A 24,695-nucleotide genomic window follows, 5' to 3' on the forward strand; every position below is an offset into this window, starting at 1 on the left:
GCCAGACAGTGAAGACGAAAGGGAGGCAGCTAGATTAGCAAATCAACTCCTAGAGTATGACACGAGTCTCTACAGAATGACCGGAATGCTATCCTCATTCCGGTCACCATAAGAAAAACTATAACTTTAAAACTTATAGAAAACGGACTGTCATCACGAGGTGGTACAGTCATTTTCGTGATAGAGGCACACGAATATCGGCAGACAGAGGTATTCTATTCATGGATAAACTTTCCAGCGGCAAACGCTACAACACACGAGTTCCACTATTACAAAATAGAGGAACCACCGGATGAATATACTCCTTTCGAGGATATTGAAATACCACTAAATTACCAAGAGCACCTGCTCTGGTTTAAAGGCGCCCTAAAACATAATGATCACATCACCGGGCTCGGTCCACTAGGTAGACCAGGAGCAAAGTGGCCGGTTCTAGCCAGCTACACACCACATCCAGACATTGATAAAATGTCACGCGAAGAACTTTTAGCACAGCTAAAATTACTGATTAAAATTCACAGACAGTTAGTCCAATATGTAATGCGGACTGCAACAGTCCAACCAGCTATTAAAATTCCACAGCTGACCCCTCATCAGGGGAACACTAATAAAATTACACCACAGAACATACATTCATGTCTGGGAAAAACACCCGCAAAACGGGAACAAATTCCATTCTGGCTAGCACAGAAAATAACTCAAATAGAGGCAGTATTCCCGAATACTACCCCTATTGAGAAACACAGAATTGACTATCTGCCTTCCAATGGGGGTCGCACCGCATGTGGAGGACTGTGACACTTGGGGCACAGTCTTTGCTTCCATTTACACAAAAACACATGGTGTTCCGTCCATGGCGGTAATACCAGATGTGCTAAAACAAATTCAGAATGAATACGGACCGGAACCTGCTTTAACTCTTGGTATGAAATTACTGAAAGACTTCAAGCAGGTCTCGGCTATATTATTAGCCAACATAAAAGGAGAAGCAGCATCTGTGGCGATCCACCAAAAATTGAAAGAGACAGATATAACAGATCAACCAATTGAGCTTGCCAGAATCATAGATAAATGCTATGAAGAATTAGGTAGAGATAGTTTGGGTGGGAAACCAGTAAAACCACAACTACTTGAAAATCCTGAAAAAATATTTATTAAAAATAATCTTAACACTCCTAAAAAGAGCTGGGATGGAAATAAACAATCCACTCCCAAAGAAAAAGTTTTCCAGTCTAGAGGAAGGTCTCCTCAGCGGAGAGAAAGAGCTCTGTGCCGAGAAAACCAATCTCCCCAAAGGGAGCCCTCTGAAAAAAGATACAACCTTAGAAATAGGGATAATTTGAAAAAACCTGATAGATATCAAGATATTGATACACGTCCCTCTCGATCTTTTTAGCAGAAATCGGAAAGAAGATGACGGGCAGAACACAGGGAAGAGCACGCCAAGTCCAAAGACAAGGAACCTGCTCAAAGTAAAAAATTACAATTTCCAAGAAAGAAGGTAGCCAGTATTAAAGTAATCAAACATGCCGAGGATACTGAGGACGCAGCTGAAAAACGGAGAGTGGGCACAGACAATGCTAGACAGCGAAGCAGAAATCAGCACAGCTCGCAAGATCCTGATGAATCATCTGGAGACAGTGGACACAAATTAATACATTCAAGTGGAAACTGCAGATACCAGAGTTAGCGAACCTCATAAAATATACGAAATAACATTGCGTATAGAGGGAGATAAGACTAGGAAAATAAGGGGTCTGTTTTGGGATAACCTCTCAAAAGGCTATGACATCCTGTTAGCTGAGAAAGATTGGCCCCCAGAGTTTGTCAGGGAGTGCCCTCATGGCGAAGAAATGATTATGTTTCTTGATGTGGGTGGGTCTGCACACCTATTTCTCAAACTTATAGAGTAATTTATACTAATGTACTCAAATGTTTGCGTGCAGTGCTGTGGGAGAAGGTACCAGTCCCCCGGGAAATATGCTTATGTGTGAGTCTAGAGCAAAACCCAAGACTAAAAGCAATGCACAGCTTAAGGCACTAAGGCCTATTTTTTGTAGACAAAAATGTTGTTCAACACAATTGATCAAAGCTTCTTTTACTCAGAAATGCTTCAAAAGTTATATCTAATTAAAGACAATGTAATATTCAAATCAAGTCAGTTGTTGATACATATCACAAAACCATCATTGTTTCTGTTTAGGAAAGTACTTTTCACTGTTTTGATACATGAAACAATTCATCCACAACCCAATGCATTTCGGGTTCATTCAGAACCCTTCATCAGGGGAAATCATATTGATAAGCATCCACATAGTAAGTATAAACTTGTCGGAGCCAGTCAGAAAGCGAATCTTGTGACGTCCTGGAAAAGACCTAAAGTCTGTGGCATCGGATTCAATCTACAATGTTTGTTCAACTAATGTCTCAGGTGTGGTCCCAGGTTTTGTCAAATACACTCGATGTCCAAAATCACCCCCTTCGTGTTCTAAGTTGTAATCTTGTTTTCTAGAAATGTGTAGCAAGAAGGTTGAACAGTTATAACCTTCTTGCTACACATTTCTAGAAAACAAGATTACAACTTAGAACACGAAGGGGGTGATTTTGGACATCGAGTGTATTTGACAAAACCTGGGACCACACCTGAGACATTAGTTGAACAAACATTGTAGATTGAATCCGATGCCACAGACTTTAGGTCTTTTCCAGGACGTCACAAGATTCGCTTTCGGACTGGCTCCGACAAGTTTATACTTACAATGTGGATGTTTATCAATATGATTTCCCCTGATGAAGGGTTCTGAATGAACCCGAAATGCATTGGGTTGTGGATGAATTGTTTCATGTATCAAAACAGTGAAAAGTACTTTCCTAAACAGAAACAATGATGGTTTTGTGATATGTATCAACAACTGACTTGATTTGAATATTACATTGTCTTTAATTAGATATAACTTTTGAAGCATTTCTGAGTAAAAGAAGCTTTGATCAATTGTGTTGAACAACATTTTTGTTTATAAAAAATAGGCCTTAGTTGTGCATTGCTTTTAGTCTTGGGTTTTGCTCTAGACTCACACATAAGAAGAAATGATTATGCCTGCCTTCTCAAATCATATTCCAATTCACACTAAATATATATATGCAAGGAAATGGGCAGTAGCCCAAGCACCTGCATTATATAAGAATCATGTAGGATGGGATGAGGACTCTCCTCCTCACAAAATCCAATTAAAATGTCAACCTACTGCACAAAGGCAGTACCCGATTAAGCAAGAAGCTAAAAAACAAGTCAGGGAGATTTTAGATCAACTTGAATACCAAGGGGTGATTGAAACATGCACCTCTCAAATGAACAATCCTTTGTTTCCCGTCTCCAAACCAGACGATTCATACCGTCTAGTCTTGGACTACAGTACCTCAACTCATATTGCAAAACATTTGCGGTACAAAATTCGCACAGTGCGGCACTAATGAATAACATAGTTTGCAAAAAATACAAAACAACATTAGACATCTCTAATGGATTCTTTTGTCAAAATATTGCACCAGAAAGCAGGTACTTGACCGCTTTCTCAATAATGGGGTCACAGAAAAATTTCTGTAGGCTCCCACAGGGATTCAAGAACAGCCCAGGATTATTCTCAGCCAGAGTAACGGAGTTACTACAAATGTATGACGATGAGGCATTATCTTATGTCAATAACATCTATCTCACAGACGACAACTTGGATCCTCACTTGAAAAGAGTGAACACCATAATACTTGGGTTCGCAGCAGAGGGTTACAAATTCAACTTTAAAAAGTCACGAATTGCCCATCTAACAGTCCTATTTTTAGGTTACGAATTATCAAGTGAAGGCAAAAGCCTAGCAGATAACTTCTTAGAGAAGTGCGCTGTACTCCAAGCACCAAAAACGCTGAAGAACTTACAATCGATTCTAAGCTTCCTGAATTTCGGAAGAACTTACATTCTAAATTATGCAGAGAGAGTTAAACCTCTCTACGAATTAATAAAAGCAGATTTTAAACCTATCAACTGGACTCAAAAACACACCGAAATTTTGAGATCACTGCAAACAGACATGTTAGCTAAAACAAAATTAGAAACACGTGACAATACACGCAACCTTGTAATCCAGGTCATCCCAGGAAGATGCGGATTCACGTACCTGACCTCTAATGAGGGAGAAAGGGTACCAATAGCTTACAAATCACATTTGTACACACAAACAGAAAAAACATTCAGTCTCACAGAAAATACTGTAAAGGCAGTTCAAACTGCTGTAGCAAGAGAACGAGCCCTAGCCCAAGGCAAAAGAATAACTGTTTTCACAGCAGAATCAGCCTTCGAGGCGCTATTCAGCCCAGTAAATCTAAAAACAGTGGCACTAGATCCGAAATGGATACAGTGGGAAAATTCTCTTGCTGCAGAAGACTTGACATACTATTTTGTCCCGAACATGAAAAAACTGAATGATTTAAAATATGAAAAAGAATATCCTCTGCCAATCGAAATTCTGCCTCTCCAACAGTACTCTTGCATAATCTATACAGACAGATTGGTACCGCATTACAATGTAGATTATAAATCCTACAATGCAGCCTGCGCGATTGTTGAAGGTCGCTGTCTCTGCGGTAAATTCAGACCGAAAATAACAAGAACTGAATCACTGAGAAAATGTTCGGCTCAGCGAGCTGAAATCAGATCTTTAAAGATGGCGCTTGAAAATGAAGAAACGTGAATTCCCGACACTAATCGTGTGCGATTCGCATTTTTGCGTCAATTCTTACAATAATGATTTGCAGAACTGGGTTCAAAATGATTACAAAGATGACACAGGTGCCACAATCAAGCAAAAAATGCTTTGGAAACAAGTAGTACTTTTTTCAAAAGGAACTAAAAAGGACTCACGTGATACACACTCTGAGTCATCAACGTGATGGCGTTCACGTTGCAGGGAATTCATTGGCTAATACTGCCACAGCTGAAGCAACTAAACCGGCTTCCGTAGCCACAAAAAAGCGTTCAGAAAAATACATAGACCGGGAAACCATGCTGGCAGTAAAAACGTCTTCGAAAGGCAACTGTGCAGCACTACCTGTGAACTATCCACTCAATTATACATACGTAATTGATGCAAACTCCGTTCCTTTTGCTCGAATCCCTGGAGTGGGGGATAGGGTAATTCCAAACACGAACCGGAGAATCTTTTCAATAGCAGACGCACACATGGGTGTAGGTCCAAGGCACAAACAGATGAAGGAATCTCTGACAGAATTACAATCACAATACTGGTGGCCGGGGATGAGCTTGCAACATTATAAATTTGCAAAGAGCTGTCCAGACTGCAACAGAGACCGCAGTAACGAGCCAACCGGAGTAATGCCATGGCAATTTCTGTAGGTAGCATAGAGCTATCTACACATGAAATCCAGCGTCCTATTAATTTCTTTTAAGACTATATTTACTTAAAAATGAGGCCACAGCTCTCGGCTGACGCCAGAACTGTTATATAAGATTTGCGAGTCTTTATCGGCACATACACAATTGTGATGCTTCATCCTGACCAGGGTCCTGCTTTTAGCTCTTAAGCTTATAAGGAGGCCATGACCAGCATGGGCATTGGGTTGCGGTTCTCTTGTCCCTTCCATCCTGAGGGAAACGGGGTTGTGGAAAGAAAAAACCGAGACATAAAACAATCTATAACGGCAAAGGTATTTGGTTCGGGTGATGGGTGGGTCCAGCATTTAACAAGTGTCCAACGTAGTCTTAATAACTTGCCAAGAAATTCTCTAAAAGGTTTCAGCCCATACGAACTATTGTCCGGAACTAGAATGTATGTTCAGGACTTAGATAGTCATGCTTCAGTGGTAGAAGATAAGAAAAAATGCTTTGGCATCAAAGCTCGTTTGGCTGTTTTACAGGACTTAAATGAAACAAGAAAAGCCCTGAGCAACATAAAGTTAAAACAGCAGCCAACAACCACTGAAGACACACCACCTGTCCCAGCAAGACCTGTCTGGATTCCAAAGATTGGGGATCTGGTCAGAGAGAAAATAGCGGTTAAGAAGGAATTTGGGCCTTCTTACAGAAAAGCAGTACCTGTCTTAGCAATCAACAGAACAAGATCAGTGGTACTACCGCCCCTTGCTGGTAAAAAGGAGAACCGAGTTGTATCAATCGACCTGGTAAAACCACAATCATGTGGCCAATAATAAGTAGTAGGCCCAGTGGACTCCCAAGAAATAGCAGAATACCAACATTTGCTACAATCCAAGAGGTTCAAACTGAGAGACTAATCACATTTGATAAACCTGCAGTGAATAAAAAAGGTCTATGCAACAACAATGACATGGAACTTGTGCCTCTTGAAACCCGAATTGAAACAGTTTGTCATGAAACACCAGTCTATAATGATGTAGCATCAGAATGTGCTAATGAAAGGCAAATTGAAAGAACAATTCCACCAATTGACAGAACTGCATCTGGCTACTTCATCAATTTCGATACCTTTTCTGAAGATCAAAGCGACCCTGAAGTAACGCCAGCAACAAAGACTTTTAAAGACAAAGCAACAGAACTCTTCCATCAACTCAAAGAAACCTATCTCATTTCTCCGTGGTTAGAATTTTGGATTGTGCTAGGGGTATTTTTCCTCCTTCTTTGGCTCATCTTTGTACTTTCTTTGGGAAAATTCATTGAGGGAAAATACAGTACAATGGACACAGCAAGTCAGAACATCAACTTAGTTCTCTTTTCTCGATGTGAGATGACTTGTGTGGCTTCAGAACTATCATCAGTGAATGTCACAGCCATTCCAATACCCGGGCGGGGTAGTTTGGGACAAAACAGATTACAAAATATATGGACCGGTCGAACTCCTGAAATATTCTCATCAGTTTAAGGTTTCATTAAGTGACTTTTTAAAACCAAGTACATTCTCTGATGATTGGGACTTTGAAAGCATAAATAATATGATGTCAGATTTAGTTTTATCAGCAAAATTTACAGAACATAATTATTTGCCAGGTTCATAGAATTATGAACAGATGTATTGTTTTACCCATTATGCAGACCACTATTTGCATAAATCTGCTCAACCTAGAAATGTTTTTAAATATAATCAATGGGAACATTGTGCTACTCCACCTAAAAGCAGTTAAAAAACATTCTATGCGAAATTCCAATACTTCCCAGGGTTTAACACAAGTGATGCAGAAACATTTTATTATAAACTGTTACATAAGACAGAGATACAAACAATGTTGACAAATACTAAATTGATTTATTCTGAAACATTTTATGAAAAAATGATTACATTTTGTTTTGATTTCTGGAATAAGAACATTGAAACAAAAACCATCTGGGGTACAAAAGATTGGCAGGTACAAGGCCTAGAAGCATTATTTCGAGCCTGCATGATCCCAGAACAAATAATGTTCTTGAATGACACCATTCAACAAACGACCTGTCTTGGCCTGGCCAAGATCAAAGACTTAAACAAACCGTCTATTCCAAAGCCAATACCTGATAACGCAACCACAGATATTGAGATAGACTCATCCAAGATTTTACATCAAAACAGAACACATCCTGATTGGAAAAAGTGGTTAATCTGGCCAACAGACACAAATAAATGTCAAGATAGATTCCTGAACAAAATACAGGGGTTAAAATGACCAGACCAGACCCTAGATATTCCCAGAGACAACATCCAGGGATAGTAACAACATACAGTGTAGGGAAACTATGCCTTGAATGGTTACAAACATCCACACTGGCACAAAACAAGCCACACTTGTCTTTACTTAAAGATGGTGCTGACTTGCGCGATTTCATAATGGGACCACGCAAACAGCGTCAAAAACGTTTCATAGCGGCCAGTATATACGCTGCTTACAACGAGGCAAAGAAAGTGACTCAAATTGAGACAGCAGAGAAAATACGAGAAATTGAATGTATTAATTTGGAGAAATCACTTTCTGTTGTGGACAACGGGTTAATGACTCTGTCCTCCAGAATATATTCACTGGACAGTATTGTATCATCTGCTATAGATACAATACATCAGGACTTGCTAATGTTACAACATGGTCAGTCCCAATTACGTTCTATTGTACAGCTAGGCTGGACGTTGCAAAACCTCAGTTCAGGCTATGTGCTTTGGCGTTTAATCAACACAACGTCATTGTTCTCTATCTTTAACCTTACTGATAAACAAATCAGTTTGGCACAGAAAGGAGCAGACTATACGATTCTGAGCATTGTAAAACTTTAGAGATTACCATTGACAATGTCAGAAAGACCTGTCATTGAATGGATAATACACAGGATTATCACAATTCCGATAACAACTTTCCAATTTAAAAAATGCCAAGAGTATATACCAGCAGGCCAGTATGAAAGGTTGGGTAAAGGGTACATTAAAACAACATGGATATTGCCATATACACACACGTGTTATAGTGACAAAAACCAGAATGTATTTCTTAGTGGTAATAATTGTAAACAATCACTGAGCGGTATACTTCTGTGTCAGGGTATTAATTTACATGGGGCCTGTGAGGGGACTTCAAATAACCTTTCATGCCACCAGCACGGCACACCTGCAACACAGGTGTAGGAAGGTGGCTACCTGACTATGGTTACCCCAGATTTTTTGCCCTGTGTTTAGCTGGTTTTCGACTTAGTTGGCCTGGTTCCCTGCTAATCAGGGCCCCAGGCTATCTGCTCTCTCTGTAAAATGGATTCCATGTACCCTAGGTGCATAACTAGATTGGCTTGGGTCACCTTATCAGCCCCTGTACAGAGCACTATAGGTGCCCAGGGCATAGGTGCATCCAAGGCCTACCAGGGGCTGCAGCATATCTTTTGCCACCCCTGGCTGGCTATCTAAATTGACACAACTGGCTGATCACTCAGCTGGGGCAAGTGGGTGTAATCACCCCTTGCTTAGATATAGTATACCTATATCTAAACCTATATCTGGACACATATATAGCCTGTAAGCCACTCCTATGGAAGGCCTCATCAATCCTGGAGGCAGAGTGCGTGGTTTTATGTGAGATGGTGCTCTGGCATGAGCTGAGCCTGTCTGCAGCTGTCGGGAACAACTCCCTAAGCTGATCCGGGATAATGCCAAACCATATACTATTAAGTGCATTATAATCCTCGCGGTTATATGTTAACTTTGGTTTGGCTTTATCAAAACATGTCGTGTAAGGTGTCATACGAATTGGAATACTACCCCCTCACCAGTCCTGGCGACGGGGGTAGCATTCCACCCCTCTAGAGGGGACGACATGTTACTTTTGCTAAAATGCGGTTGATTTTTAAAAGAGCCTCAGATCCACAAAATGGATGCTTCTGCCACAGACACATGTCTGACCTCCTGCTGCTGACCGAAACTCAGCAGAGGAGGCCTGGACAAAGGATTTCCTGTCACAGGGAGGTGTGACACCACCCCAGACAGGAGATAGTGGATTGTAGCAGGGAGGTTTGAATGAAACCAGACAGTGCCTGGGGAGCACAAGGCTTCCCCTTGCATAATCCTGTCAAACCGGTTCTGGGGCAGCCCAGCCCCAGCTCCAGTGAGACCTGGACAAAGGAAAGGGGGTGTAACCACCCCCCTTCCTGGTCCCACCCATAGGGGAGGGACCTAGCAGGAGATCCACCCCTCAGATTGGAATAAGAGGGGGAGCAGTGCCAATGCAACTCAGATCATCCTAAAATCAACTTTAAACTAAGAAGACGACTGGACTTCGACATTCTGATGACAGAAGACTGAAGAGCATCTCCCTTGTGGCCTAGGAGGGGCCACCCTGTGAACACAGGCATCACCCAGCACCTCGACGTCTGCTTTGCCGCCGCCTCCCGCCGGAGTCCGAGTGCAGAGCCTGACAAGACTCAGCTTCCCAGACTTTTCCCAGCCCGATCCACAGTCCCTGCAAAGAAGGGACCCGTGGAGGCACCGAGAGACGTGGGAGCGGCCATCTTGGAAGACCCCCGAGACGCTGACTGCGCAGCACCCGAGGCACCCTCGACTCTGTGCTTTGGGGTTTGAGAAGCCCCACAACCGAGCAGCATTTGCACCAAAGACCAGCCCTCCAGCATCTCCACGATCTGCGTGGGGCCCTTTTGCTTTTTGCCACTCGACTCGCCATCCCGGCCGCTTGTCACGTGGTCAGCGGCCATCTTGGCGACGAAACCTACGATTTACACTGTGGGTCCGGTTGCTCCAGACCTGCCCTCGCTCCTGTAGAAAGGAGTACCCGCTCTGACCTTGCTGGTCCGAGTAATAAGCCTTTTTCACTTTCCCCGTGGCTTGCGTTAGCCAAGGCTTGTTTGCTTCAATCGAGTTGCCGACACCGCCATCAGCTAGAGCCTTCGAGGGACAGCTCGTGATCGACTCCTGGACGTCCTTGACCTCTTCGTGTCCACGTAGCTGCAGAGAGAAGCAACCCCTGATCACCTGTTTGCACCCGACTTTGCCTGGTTCCAATCTGGTTCCACGGTGGTCACTGGTCAGTGACTTTGAACATTGTCCCCTCTGCTTTCAGGTCTTCACCACTTCAGATCCACCCTTGGATCCACCGGACACTTCTGCTTCACCTCGCCTGCAGCTGCAACAGCTTCAAGCACCAAGAGCCTGCGTGTCAGAACCCGACGCCACTTCGACCCTGTGCACCCACGGCCTGTGGGTGAGGTAACATTGCAACGCCGGTGTCTATACACTGGTACACACCTCTAGGGTCTGTGTCTAAAGTTTTGTGTTCCTAGGTTCAGCGGAAGTATCTTTTAATTCACTTTAACTGACTTTTACGCACCATTGACAGTGCATTGGTGCGCGCCGCACTTTCCGTGCTGCACCCGTCTCCTGTGGGCTACTCCCGACTTCTTCATTGCTTGTCCTGACTGCTCCCAGCGAATCTCTAGGCCCTAGGCCTAACCATTGTTCGATAAGTGTTACTTATACCACTTTTTTAATATATGGTCTGAGTGGCCACCCGCCCTCATCCATAAACGTGCAACTTTATATGTGTAACAGTGCTTTTGATTTAACGCTTGTGCCCCTTTCCTCATAAAGAGTACTGGGGAGTAATTTAGAAATAAATACATATATTTTTATAATATATACTTGTGTGGTGTCCTTTCATTTGATTACAGGATTGTATGTGGTAAAACAGCTCGCTTAACACGACCTCTTAAGTTAAGCCTTTAAGGCTGCTTAGTCCATGCTACCACTAGGATAGCTTGTCTACAAGGTTGACTTACAACCTGACATCTTTGGGGTTTGTTTGGACTGATACCCAGTGGTTCCAGAATTGGAAACACTACATATCAGGCCAACTTCTCACAACAGGTAGAGCCATTCTTTAGACAACTTTCTAACGGGAGTTACGTTCTACTAACGGACCATAGCTGTTGTGGCTTGGTGCCAGGGAAAGCATATCTCTTAAGCGTCAGTTCCATGGTCACTTGCTGTATGCAAGCATTGTATCCTAACTGCCCTGGAGACTCAGAGGCGACGATTTGGCCTCAGTTGAATATCTCTTCTATACGAATTGATACTTTAAGCAGAATGAAGTCTGTGCTTTTACAGACAACAGTGCACATCACGTCATCAAAAGAAACGTATGATCTTCAAGTTGCAAGGACAACGGCATAGATACATACACTTTTATCAACTAATTGCCCCGTGCATTTCACTGAAATGCTCAGCCAAATAAATGCTCAGCCAAATCCTAAATATGTTGAATGCCAGTGGTTTCTCGAATGTATTTAAGACAATTTTTTCGGGACTGTTAACACCCTTCGAAGCAGTCCTGGGCATCTTTCCCAATTTTGTCGATTCGTTTTTTTGTGGCCTATCACTACTTTTGGGACTCGTAGCAGGAATACTATTTTTGACTCTTCTGCTCCGATATGGCAAGCCAAAACATAGACATGACTCAGGCAACGATGGAAGAAACGATCCTAGTAATACGCTACCGGGACCACATAACTAAAGTCCTTGGATTAGCCCGGCAAAGAGATCTGAATATGACCCGACTTCTTTCATTCAGACCTATATGGCAGAACTGCATCTTACCTGTGCTTCGATGTATGCTATGCGGAGAAGAATGCATGTTCGACACCTGTCTAACACTACAATCAGCAGTACCAATGGATGTCGATACTTTGCTAAGTCCAGTAACGGCTCATGCATCGTGTTGTCCCCAGCGGTTACCAATCCTGATGACGGCATTCGTTGAGACTTCTGCACTACGATTAGGTGGTGGCAGTGAAGCAAGGAATGAGAGCAACATCACCCAGGTACGACCTTCTGTAAGCATTGCTGATCCTGAAATCGATGATAGCAATCATTCTCACGACTGCCCGGTAACAGCCTTTTCAACTTTCACCTGAAGCTGTAGACTGTTTTTTTGCACATCTATCTGAAGTCATGTTCTCCCCTGAACCAAAAGAATAACTTTTGAGCCAAACGGCACGCAGCGTTCCCCTGAACTCTGAATTCGGCCGTTCAGCTTTAAATAACAAAAGCTACTGAACACATTTGGAACTCTATTTTTCCCTGAAACTAAATTATTTTTTTCCAAAAATCCAAAATATTTACCTTTTTTTAGCACGTGTACTCTGCTTACAGTAGAACTATTCATAAAGAACAGAGCTTCTATTTTTAGATAATCTAGAGACAATATGTTACCACAGCCTCTAGCATACTCACAAGCAATTTCATTTATATGTGATGAAATAGTCTCGACCTTCCTTTCTGTAAATTAAGAGACTTTTTCATGTGTAATTTTCGCAAATCGTTCAACTGAATATATATGCAAAAAAAATTTGAATGATTACACTGCTTAAAAACGTACAGTACCTTAACGTTCCTTGTATTTCGCATACACCATTTCAAATGCAAAATGTATTTTGGGGTGGGTTGGAATACACATGCATCTTTATTGCTTAAGTTTTTAGTAATTGATGGACATAAAACCGTGGAGTGGGTGATGTGTTTTATCTAGGAACCCGATCAATATTGTGACCTTATGCCCCTATACGGCTATAATCAATAAATATCCCTATAATGGCATAATAAATCAGAGCCATATTTCAGTAACTCGCCTCTGCAGTCCATGACACAGCAGAAGCTACTTCCTTAGATTCCTAGAGAGCACACACCAAACCCCCAGCAACCTGGGAAAGCCCCGCTTGCTTTGTTTTTATTTGTAATACAACTCCTGCGAGCACTGTAAGAACGACCAGTTCTTAGTGACATCTTTATTGACGTCTTATGTCCAAACCTTACGTCAAACTCGGCACCTTTCAGGTATAAATATACCAACGTTGCCTTAAGCAAACACACAGTGGTGATTCTGGAGCAGAGCAGCTAATCTACTTTCCGAGAACCCAGCAGAAGCGAGAAGCCCATGGACGCTGCCCCTCCTCTTTGACGCGCTGAGAAAGACGCTGTCCTTTCTCCTGCCGAGAAAATCCAGCTCCGGCGTTTCCAGCCTACCCTTGCGGGTGACTGAAATATCGAGTCCTGAGAGTGAGATACAAGACCTCCTACATTCTATTCCCAAGGTACAGTGCTGACTAAACCCATAGAGAGAATTCTTGAACAGATCCTTGGCAACAAACCTACTTAACTTAAACTGCTACTTACTTACTCCTTCCCACGTATTAGGCTTAGGTCAGGTACACCGGGGTAGGCGTATTTTAGAAGCACCAGTTGAGCAGGTTAGCCTATGTATATATGTATATATATTTTATCCATTTTAAAGTGTCTTATGGCTAAGAAACCATATCAATGCGTTTACAGTATTATTTCATAATACTCCTTTTACTGTACGTACTTTACTTTATAACAAGTCTTGCAATTGTGGCAATTCATTTCTCTTGCAGGAGAAGGAAGACTGCTCAATAAATAATATCCTTTATTGAAAACGCCCCTCTCTCTATTCTCTGCACCCTGATGAAACTAAGTATGCACATCTGACTGAGTGAACTAGCTGTCTATTGTTTCACACGACTCTAGAGATTGACTCTTATTCTGAGGGAGCAAAGTTGTCATGTTTATGCGGTTGTCGGAAGCTGAATCCCTTCTTGTCTGAGCCAGGGAAGCTGATCACTTCCTATTCAGTCAGGAAAGTTTCCAGTGACCTCTGAGCTAGCTGGTGCAAACCTAAATTAAGTCTAACATAGTCAGTAGAGACCTAGAAGACCTCAGTCCTACGTCTACACTGCTGTTTATGTTATTCCAATGCGCAGGGCCTATAGGGAAAATAGGAACTACACTACACCATGATTTGTTTCCTTGTAGGAAACATTCCCTCAAGCAATCTGTTTAACAGCTCGGCAGGAAGGACTTTGATCACTATCTGTGCCACCATCTTTTGTTAATCTAGGAGCAGGAGCCCCAACTGAAACAATGATTGCTTTTCACCACATGCTGACACACTTAACACTTTCTGCATGCCTTGTGCACTTTCACTTTCATTTGATTCGCAATGGCGGCCGCCGCACACACCATTCTCGGGACGTTGCCCTTGAGCAATGGCAGCCGCTTTTCGATTTTATTTTCTGCGTGCCTTCACTTACGTTTCGCAATGCCCTGCTTTCCTGACACAATGTGATCCGGGCTTTACGCTTATATTCATTCACGTGGGGGGAGGTGTCCCCAGTTTTCCACTTAGTCAAATACATTTTGAGCGTTTCTTAAGATCGCTCAAGGACACATAACTGACAACTGTCTCGGGGCTCCGTGTGAAGTAATTAGCTTCGGCTCTAGGAACACAGACACAAAGCTACGGATCTACTTTGAAGGTATTTTTTTTTGGTACATATAAAGTACAAGACTTCAAGAACACCTGTGAAGCCCGCGTTTCCCAGAGAGCAGAACCGGTTCCTCAGTTGCATTGCCGAGTTCGGAATCACATTTATACTAAATGAGAAGGGATTAAGTGGAAGTCATACCAGGGTTAATCAATAACAAAAATACACCCAAGTATGTTATGCCCATATCCATTAAAATCACTCATACTAAACAAAACGAAATTCACAATGCATACCAAAACAAATATGTTCTTCACTCTATATATCTATCTCCCTCACTCTATGTATAACTTTTGCCCTCACTCTATCTATCTATGGCCCTTAATCTATCTTTCTACCTATCTATCTATCTCACTCTATCTATCTATCGCCCTCACTCTATCTATCCGCCTATCTATCGCCATCTACCTATCTATCTATCGCCCTCACTCTATCTATCGCCCTCCTTCTATCTATCGACCTTCCTCTATCTATCTATCACCACGCCCTCACTCTATCTATCTATCGCATCACCACAGCTTCACTCAGCACCACCACAGCATCACTCAGGGGCACCACAACATTACTATGCGCTACCACAGCATCACTGAACGCCACGGCATCACTCATCGCCACCACAACATATCTCAGCACCACCACAGCATCAGCCTGTGCAACCATTCGACAACAACTGGTTAAAATATGTTCTCTCAATATGTCAAGCTTTATTACAAATGTTACCAAAAAGATGTTAATATTTCACTTCTGTTCTTGGATTTTCGTCACAATAAAATACACTGAACATAATCTTCACAGAAGTTATTTACAAAAGTTTAAGCTATTGCCATTATAAATTTCAATAACTTTTATTTAAGTATTAATTATTAAAAAAATTAAAAGCCATTGTTATATGTAATATCAATACATCTAAGTCATGTAAATACAACACATATTGCATTACAAATGCTATAGGTGTCACATTTGCGAAGAGATAACTATTGGCGTTGTAAATGACAAAGCTATTAATTTAGCTATTTTCAAAACCAACAAAATTGTCATTTACAATACCAATAGCTCAAACTTTCCTAATGCGAGACCTATTGCATTGCAAATTCTTGTTTTCAATAGCTAAATTAGCACAAGTCTAACTTTTGAGCTACATTGCTTATACAAATGCTGGTGAGTGTTGAAGAAATGTGGGGTAAGGTTAAGAAACAGTAAGCGGGCAAAAGAGGGCATGTTGCAGCCTGTGCCAATTCAAAGAACTGTCCTTTTACCTCCGATAAACTCTGCCTATCTGAATGCACTTCAGGTCACAATTTCATTAAACAAGCATGCCATCTTTGTTAAAATATAATGTGTCTGAAAAGAATGCAATGGTTCCCTGTTTGGGAAAAAAGACTTCATATATATATGGTTGTCAGGTAGACTGGACTACTTTCCATCCCTTCTCACACCGAAATAAGGATTACAAAACATGCAATGGTCTGCCATGTACCGTGTTTCTCGTTCTTCATGCTGTAAAATGAGGTTGCTGTAGAAGGTTTCCAGTGTGAGCTTGGCTACCGTCACTCGCTCCTGGGTGTGGTGGCTCATTGGAAAGGATGTTGCAGTCCCAGCAGTCATTGCCATGGTAACCTACAAGCAGACGGCACAGAACAATTATCTAACAGCAGGACAAGGGGGAAATGCACACACCCCAAAAAGCTCAAAGCGATGGGAAAGGAGATCCTTTTATAGCAAGCAAAACAAATGCAGACTTCAATGCCAAAATAAACAGTTCAGTGCCACGCACGTGCTGGCCAGGACTAGGATTAGAACTAGATGCACTTATCTAATGTTTTCTCATTAGAACAGTTTGTCAACTAAAAAGCCACAAGACAGTAATACTTACTGATAGCTACCAAGAAATATCTAGAATATCCACATTTGTAATTTCGCAGAAATCGGAAACATTTAAAACGTGATTGTTTCCAATTCTCACTCACATTCATTTTTGGGGAAAATGCACATCAATCAGTCCTGAAGTAAGAGAACAACACATCGCTAAAATAAAGGGTGCCGCTCGTGGTGAGAGGCTGGACGAGTGCGTTTTGCTTAAGATTCGCACATGACACTCGACACTGGTGAAATCCTTACCTGGCTGTTTTGTGGACCCTGGGCTGGAGTTTGTGTTAGCTGCTGCTAAACGGGACTGCGAGGACCAGACTGCCATGCGGTTGCTAATCTCCCGCAGCTGGACCTCTTCCCGCTTCCATTTTTCCTCCTACAAAGGCACGCCCTGAACCCGGGACGCGCGCCAAGGGCGGGCCCGTTCAAGCCCGTTAACGAACGGAAAAGACCGGACCGGGCCCCCCCTCTTCCATCTGCCTCATTTTCCTATCCACTTATTTGTAACTGCATGCATGCTTGAAGGTTATTATATTTTCCTTATAATTGGGTTGAATCTGTCTGAAGTAAAAGGAAAATGTCCATTCGTGAGAGTAGGAGCTAAGCTGCATTGGGAGGGCCCCAGTTGATAGGTACCCTGGATAATTTTATAATACGGGCTAATCCTGTGATAGAACAGGGTATTAACCTAGTGGAAGGAAGGGTATCGCAGGATCTAGCTTTAGCAAAAAGATAGTCAATGGGGCACATTGCATCTGCACGTACTCCTCAGTACACAAATAACCTTGTACAGACTCAAGTGGTAGTGCATGAGATTCCCTCCGTTACACTAGAATCACAATCACAAGTGTTGCCCCCTACAGACACCCCTAAAATAAGTGCTCCAGACACCACACTTGAATCCATTTCAGTAGGGGTACTGGATGAAACAACCAAGAGACACCTGCGGGAGAGAGGGGAGGGAGCAATTCCAAAAAGAAAATGAGCTAACAAGAATGGCCCCCGCACCAGAAAAGCTAAAATTGCGAAAGCCGGGTGCAGTAATGTTACTGGTAGCAAGGATGGGGAGGAGCAGGGTCAAGATTCGATGGATGGGCAGGCAGTGCATGTAGATAAATATGATTAACACTCCTGCAATAAGAGATCCAGATGATGTCGTAGCTAATACCCCTGGACCAATGGACGAAATGAATGGCCCCTTAGCAAACATCTTGAGGAAGTTGCTTGAAACTTTCCTTACTCCATTAGAAAATAGACTAACAAGTATTGAAAATAAGCCCAATGTCTTGGAAAAGGGCATAAAAACCCTGACAAGTGTTAGATTGGAAAAGCTGCCTGTAGAAACCTCTGTGACTAGTACACCGAAAGGCCAATCAATGAACAAATGTGTGCCGCTTGGGAAAAAACAAGACCTCAATCCCCCAAATGTTCCTGGTAAGAAATTAAATTATAATCTCCCCAATGCCCCTGGCAAGAGGTCACTAGAGAAAATACCAGCAACAAAAGAATACCCTAGTCAAATAGGTATTACTATTAACCTCCCCCCGGAAGCCTGCCCCTATGTAGTGGTTTTGACAGGGGTTCCTGTACTGGACCAATCATCCAGGGAGCCTTTTTGGGCACTGAAAAACAAGGTATCCCACTGGCTTAACACCAATCGCCCTCTACCTCCACATCTAACAAGTAAAATTTTAATGGTGCGTAGGGTGCCATGGGTGGGGTATAATAGGAAAACAACCCACGGGACTGCATAGTTGTGAACTTTGAAGACCCTCGAACAGTGAACCACATTGTCTCGTGGGGTGCGCAGAATAGTGGGAATGATATAGTGACTAGACCACTCTCCAATTCCTACGCACCGGAGGAGATGTATGACTGTGGTGGAATTTGGAGTAGGGCTAGCCACCGTGTGAGAAGTGGGATGGAACACGGGGAACATAGGTACATTGGCAACTGGGGAGGGGCCCCTACAGCCAATAGGTTAAGCTGCTTAGAAGCAGTAGATTGACTACAACCTACTAGGGAGAAATTAGCTGGCACTCACAGGGCCGTACATCTACAAAATATTAGGACTAAATGCGTCACTAAAATTGCAAAGGCCAGAGTGTCCAATGTGGGACAAGATAAAATTAACCCCAGTAACTACTGCAGTTTACAGGGAGAACTAGGTTTTAGGCACACTGATTCTGGTGAGGATGGATTGTGGCTAGACTGTGTCCAGGAGGGCGCTGCACCTAAAGCTGTCTATGCCCATGAGAAGCGATGGTGTAGTAAGGGCTCAGTTTCACACCTAGTAGAGACGGCAAGTGAATATAGGGTGGGCACATGTGGGCCCCCTCCGGCAGATAAGGGTAGGCCTGGTAACATAGGCACTGAGATTGGGCATTGGAGGGATGTCTCAAAAGTTCAGGACCAACCGAATAATTGTATCAATAAAGTTCGAGACACGAGATTAATATCCTGGAATATAACCGGGCTCAGGAAAAACTTGAGTGACCCGGACTGGTCTAATTACATAGAGACAAGTGTAATCTGTCTCCTTCAGGAAACTTGGTCACTTGACAGTCCCCATAGGGTGGGATACAAGACGTTTAGCATAAAAGCAATTCCCTCCGCAAGAGGCAGACCCTCAGGTGGCCTCATCATTTGGACAAGTGTTACCTTGAAAGTAAAGGTTGCAGTAATCGACTCCAATGATATTCTGGCACTAAAAATTAGTACATATGATGCGAAGGTGGTTTATTTAATTAATATTTACAACCGACTCTCTGTATTATCTAGAGAGTCATTGACACTCGGGGAGTTGTATTACTTCCTTGATAGGATGGTGGACAAGCACCCTGTAATTGTTGCTGGGGATCTCAATTGTAGCTACGAGCCAATCCTCGGCCTGGAAGACATATTTGAGGAAGAGGATAGTGCAAACAATATACCTTTGCTAGAAAATATAGACCCTGTACATTGCTCAGTTTTAGTAGCTGAACACGGCTTAAGGGCGTGCAAAGGCCACCTTCCAGCCGATATATTAAAAAAGCCAACCTTCCAAAGGAATAACTCAAAAAGTAATTTAGATTTTATAATTGTTTCCCTGGATATTTGGCACTATATGATCAATCTGGAGGTCAAAAAGAGGTCTGAAAGCGACCATTATCCACTGGACCAGTCATTTGACCCTAGTCTGTTTAATGGGGTCGGGTTGGCATTGATCGTATTACTGATAGCCAAACAGCAAGGTGTGATGAAATCTTAGTTAGTAACACTAGGCGTGTATTAAGATGGTCACACATATTGGAGCATGGTGAGATCTTGGCGGAAATTTATACACTTTGCCAATATGTTTTCCCCTTATGTAACTGCATCATTGGAGGCTGAAAGCCCAACGAACTTTATGGAAGTCCACAATGAGTTCTTTGCGCTACTTAAATACTTAGTGACAAAAATGCCCAAAAAAGCGTATCAAAAGATAAATAACTTATCGCATAGTAAGCCCTGGTATGGTAAGACCTGTAGGCAAGCAAAAGCTACCCTTCTAGCGGCAGTAAAAACAAAAACTTCTGCAGATATTAGGCTGGCAAGGAAGGATTATAAGCAGATACAGGAGGTTGAAAGAAAAACCTGGGAAGAAGCAAGTTGGGCACATCTGTTGGTAGCTGCCAAATTAAAAGATAATGTTGGTTTTTTGGATACTGGTAGCGAATGGTACCCACATAGGAAAAATAGTAAAAGACGTATATTTAGATGAACAGACCTGGGTTACCCACTTCACTGAGCTATTTAAAAAACCTGATTTAGCCATTACTGCAAGGAAGGATGCTCCGTGGTTAATTCCCTCTACAACTGAACTCTATTTTAGCTTAGAGGAAACAAAAACAGCAATTAATGCGGTAAAAAATGGTAAAGCACCAGGGCTCGATAAGGTCCCAGGTGACTTATATAAACATGATTTATGCGTGTGGGCACCCTATATAAATTATTTATGTAACACACTGGCATCTGGGGTTGATTTTTCGGACAGTTGGAGGGGTGCAGAGATTGTTTTAATTTTTAAAAAGGGTGATAGGTCGGATCCAGCAAATTATCGTCCAATCAGCTTAATGGATATTTTGCAAAAAATCTACTCTCTGCATATTTTAGCCAGAGTGAATTTATGGTTGTAGTATAATTCGATACTTACCAAGTTCCAAGCAGGGTTTATAAATAGTGTAAGCACGGTGGACCAAGTCTTTAGGTTATGCTGTCTCTATTGGAAATACGTGCACATGAGGAAGGGTCATCTCTATGTTGCATTTGTAGACCTTAGAGCAGCGTTTGACCTGGTTCCGCGAGATCTTCTTTGGGATACTTTGCATGCGCAGGGGTTGCCACCTTCTCTGCTTAACCAGATAATAAAGTTGCATGCTAAGAATTTTGCGAAGGTACGTTGGGAGCCTAACGGGAAGCTCATGCAGCATATTCCAATTGAGCGTGGGGTCCGGCAGGGCTGTGTATTGGCCCCTACGCTCTTTTCACTATATGTTAATGATATTCCCACACATCTGCTAGGCTGCACGAACGACGCCCCTAAATTGAATGGTGAAAAGGTCCCCGCTTTGCTATTTGCGGACCACACCATTTTGATTTCGCAAACTCCCAAAGGTCTTCAGGAACTTTTGCACTCATTCAAACAGTATTGCGACAAAAAGGGGCTAGAGATAAATGTAAAAAAAAATAAATACATGGCCCTAAATTCTAAAAAATTACAAACGTTAAACTTGGTACTTAATGGTCAAAAACTAGAATCAGTCCAGAGTTTTATTTATTTGGGGGTCTCTATCGATTCCAAATTTACATGGAAGACACAGATAGAGAAGAACAAATTAATACTAACACAGAATACCAACCCAATTATAAAAAACATGGTAATAGCACTAGTAAAGCCATAACACCGGCTCTTGAGATATTTAAATTCAAGGCACAGCCTGCCGCTTTGTATGGGGCGGAAATCTGGGGGCCAATGTCTAAGAATGCATTTGCAATTAGCGAAAATAAATTCCTGAGAAATCTTGTGAAGATGCCGAACGGCACTCCTTTAGTTCCATTGATGATGGATTTGAATGTGAAACGTACAGACCATTATTCCATCCTTAGGCCCTTAAGTTTTTGGGTGAGAATCTGGTCTACACCCGAACTCATAGAATATAGGAATGGTCTAATAGAAATAATGAGCCTAGACGTGCTAAACGTAAATCCCTGGCTTAAGCACGTCCGTTTCTGGTTCAAGAAAATTGGGTTGCCTCAGTTCTGGGATACCCCGGGAAATTTACCACAAAACGCTAAAAAATTCGTGAAAACTGTTTTTTGGGGATACATTGCATACATTATGGCGAATGAGCACAAAGGTGGAACACTAACCAATAATTTTCTGTTTTTCAAGGATACTCCTTGTTTTGAGCATTTTCTTGATGAAATTGAGCCACCATTAGCCAAAAGCCTTTTTATGAAATTTAGGTATGGTTATGCATAACACAACCTTGTTTAGATGGGCTATGGATGCTAATGTGGAAAGTAATGATGCCACCAAAAGTGACGTCTGTATTGTGTCAAGATAATGTCAAGGAAGATGAACAGCACATATTCTTCTTTTGTCCTGCTTACGTTGTGGCAAGAAGGAAATGGATTAAACCTTTATGTAATATCCTAGGCGTAAGAACTTGCAAAGAGGCCCTTAGAATTGTCAAATCTGATACTAGAAGAATGATAGTATTTAGTATCAGTAGATTCCTTTTTTCGATAAATTTCACCCGAAAAAGGAATGGTTGTAAATTGTAAAACTGGTTGTATTAGGTATATATGATTCTATTATCCTATTGCCCTTATGACATTGTGCTAAACTTAATCAATGTGTTTAACATAGTATTATATAATACGATTTTCCTGCCCTTCCATGTATTCTACCTCATATTGAATGTGTTACTTCTTTTTAAAATGGAATTGTTTTATATTTGAGATTTTAAATATATTGTTGATCCATGTATCTTTTATGGCGCGATTTGTGCCGAAATAAAGATAATAATTGAATTGAATTGTAAATAAAGTAATGGGAGCACTGGGCCTGGGCGGAGTTCCGCATGACCAAAAAACACTGCCTCGCTATGAGAAGTTGCGCAAGCAGCGGAGTGCGTTATGTTGCGCCGTCTGTGCTGATTTTTAGGGGCAGGTGTTTGTCCCACGCTGGAAAATCTGTGCAATCGGCACCATACAGCGGGCAGGAGGGTGTTGCTTTTTTCTGTGCTTGAGTAGATGTTCTACTCGAGCAGTAGCTTCCTCAATGCAAACGGATGGTTTCCCAATGCTATCAGTCGTGACCATCTGCAACTGCACGTGCTAGAAATCGCACTGGGAGGTGGTCTAGCATTGGATTTTCCGCACACGCTCAGTGACACAATATCTACTCATTTCACACGGTGTCCCTTCTTAACAGCAGATATCACACAGCAGAAGACAAAGTGGGCTGGAAACACCTACCCTGATTTGGTTTCCAGTTTGTATCTAGAGGTTCTGCATAGCTAAAGTCCATCACAGGTTTTGAAACCTCCCCAGGACATCAGCAGAACCCTCAAAACTTTTAGTTTCTTTTTTTGGAAGGGGCTGGGGGAGGGGTTCTGAATCAGGTGAGGGTGCTCATACACTGCCCAAAACAAATCAGGGTATCACAGACTAAAGGGTCAGTCTCTCTGCCCAGGGTCCATCCCTACAAGGTCCCTACTTTTCTCGTGTGGTGAGAATTTTAAAAAGATTTTCAGGATTGACTGTACACACCCATAAGCCACCTTTTGGTGTGTTAATGTTTTTCAACAAAAATGGTAACCAGGCCTTACCTCAACAACCTTTAAGTGTCAGCTCTTGCTATTAGAAACCATGAACAACAAATGATGAACATGCATCAAAATTGTAAAAATCACTTCTGCGAAACTATGCGTATGGTCAAAATATTTTATATTTGCTATTTATCTGGCACACAGGAGCATAATTGCACATAACAATAATCATGCACTCAGGTTTGTCTTAACCACCCACTCGGTTTATCATGTAATTATGTGTGCTCTGACTCAGAGCCACTAGAGTGAACACCACATTCCAAACCTGGTTTTTCAGGGCTATGAAATAGCAACAGTGGGGGAACAAACCGGCAAACATCGCGGACTCTGGCTGAGTGCACTCTGCCACCACACCGGACATACTTCAACAACATCGGAGTGAGGGAGTCTGCACAGAGACTGAAAAACACAATTCTCTTTCAAAGGCTTGTTGTGGGCAAGGACCTGCTCTAAATTTTTGAAGAGCTCATCGCCACAGCACGACCTGCAGAAGCGACCAGGCTGGGAGTACCACGCAGGCGGGGCGAAGCAGCACTGCCGCGTGGGGAGGCCTACCTCAACTGCAGCAGTCGACCGGTCCAAAAAACGTACACCATCAGAGGTGAGTAGGGACCACGGCTGAGGAAGTGGCGAGCTGGTCTAAGACCTTGGCGTAGGTGATTAGCAGTTACAGGGAGCCTCTCCTCTGAGAATGCAGAGGCCCAGCTGCAGCGGCTACTTACACTAGGAGCTGAAATTGAAGGTGAGCAGTTCTGGCCTACCGCTGACTAATGGTAGCTATAGCAGTTGCCGGTCCCGCGAACGGACCAGTGACCATGCAACTACGAGTATCACAAATGAGGAAGTGCAGGTCAACCAAGATGACAGCTGAGGGAACTGTGACGGCGAAAGCGCCACTCGACCCCTCAGTGGACCCTCTCAACAATACTGTAAACAGGTTCTGACAAAGACAAGCAAGACAGCCTCCTAGAGGTGAATGAATGCACATGTGCAATACTAGAATCCAAAATCGACACAGTGGCCCCCTGACCTCACTCTACTTCATGACGACCAGCGTAAACTTAAGGACAAGGTCCACACTAATTAAACTGTTCTAACTAAACTGGCTCCTGAAGTTAGAGAGAAAACTGAGC

General features: G+C 42.6%; 1 protein-coding gene across 1 annotated transcript in view; it reads right to left on the reverse strand.

Moving 5' to 3' along the window:
- The window catches only part of STK38L (serine/threonine kinase 38 like), a 339,803-nt gene extending 323,354 nt beyond the window's left edge, over window positions 1–16,449 (reverse strand). Inside the window, exon 1 of the mRNA XM_086920198.1 lies at window positions 16,314–16,449. Coding sequence (XP_086776324.1) covers window positions 16,314–16,447 — 134 coding nt within the window. The 5' untranslated portion in view covers window positions 16,448–16,449. The remainder of the gene's footprint in view (window positions 1–16,313) is intronic.
- Window positions 16,450–24,695: the final 8,246 nt, after the last annotated feature.

Source organism: Lissotriton vulgaris, chromosome 1_1 (assembly GCF_964263255.1).
Source record: "Lissotriton vulgaris chromosome 1_1, aLisVul1.2, whole genome shotgun sequence".
Lineage (NCBI taxonomy): Eukaryota > Metazoa > Chordata > Amphibia > Caudata > Salamandridae > Lissotriton > Lissotriton vulgaris.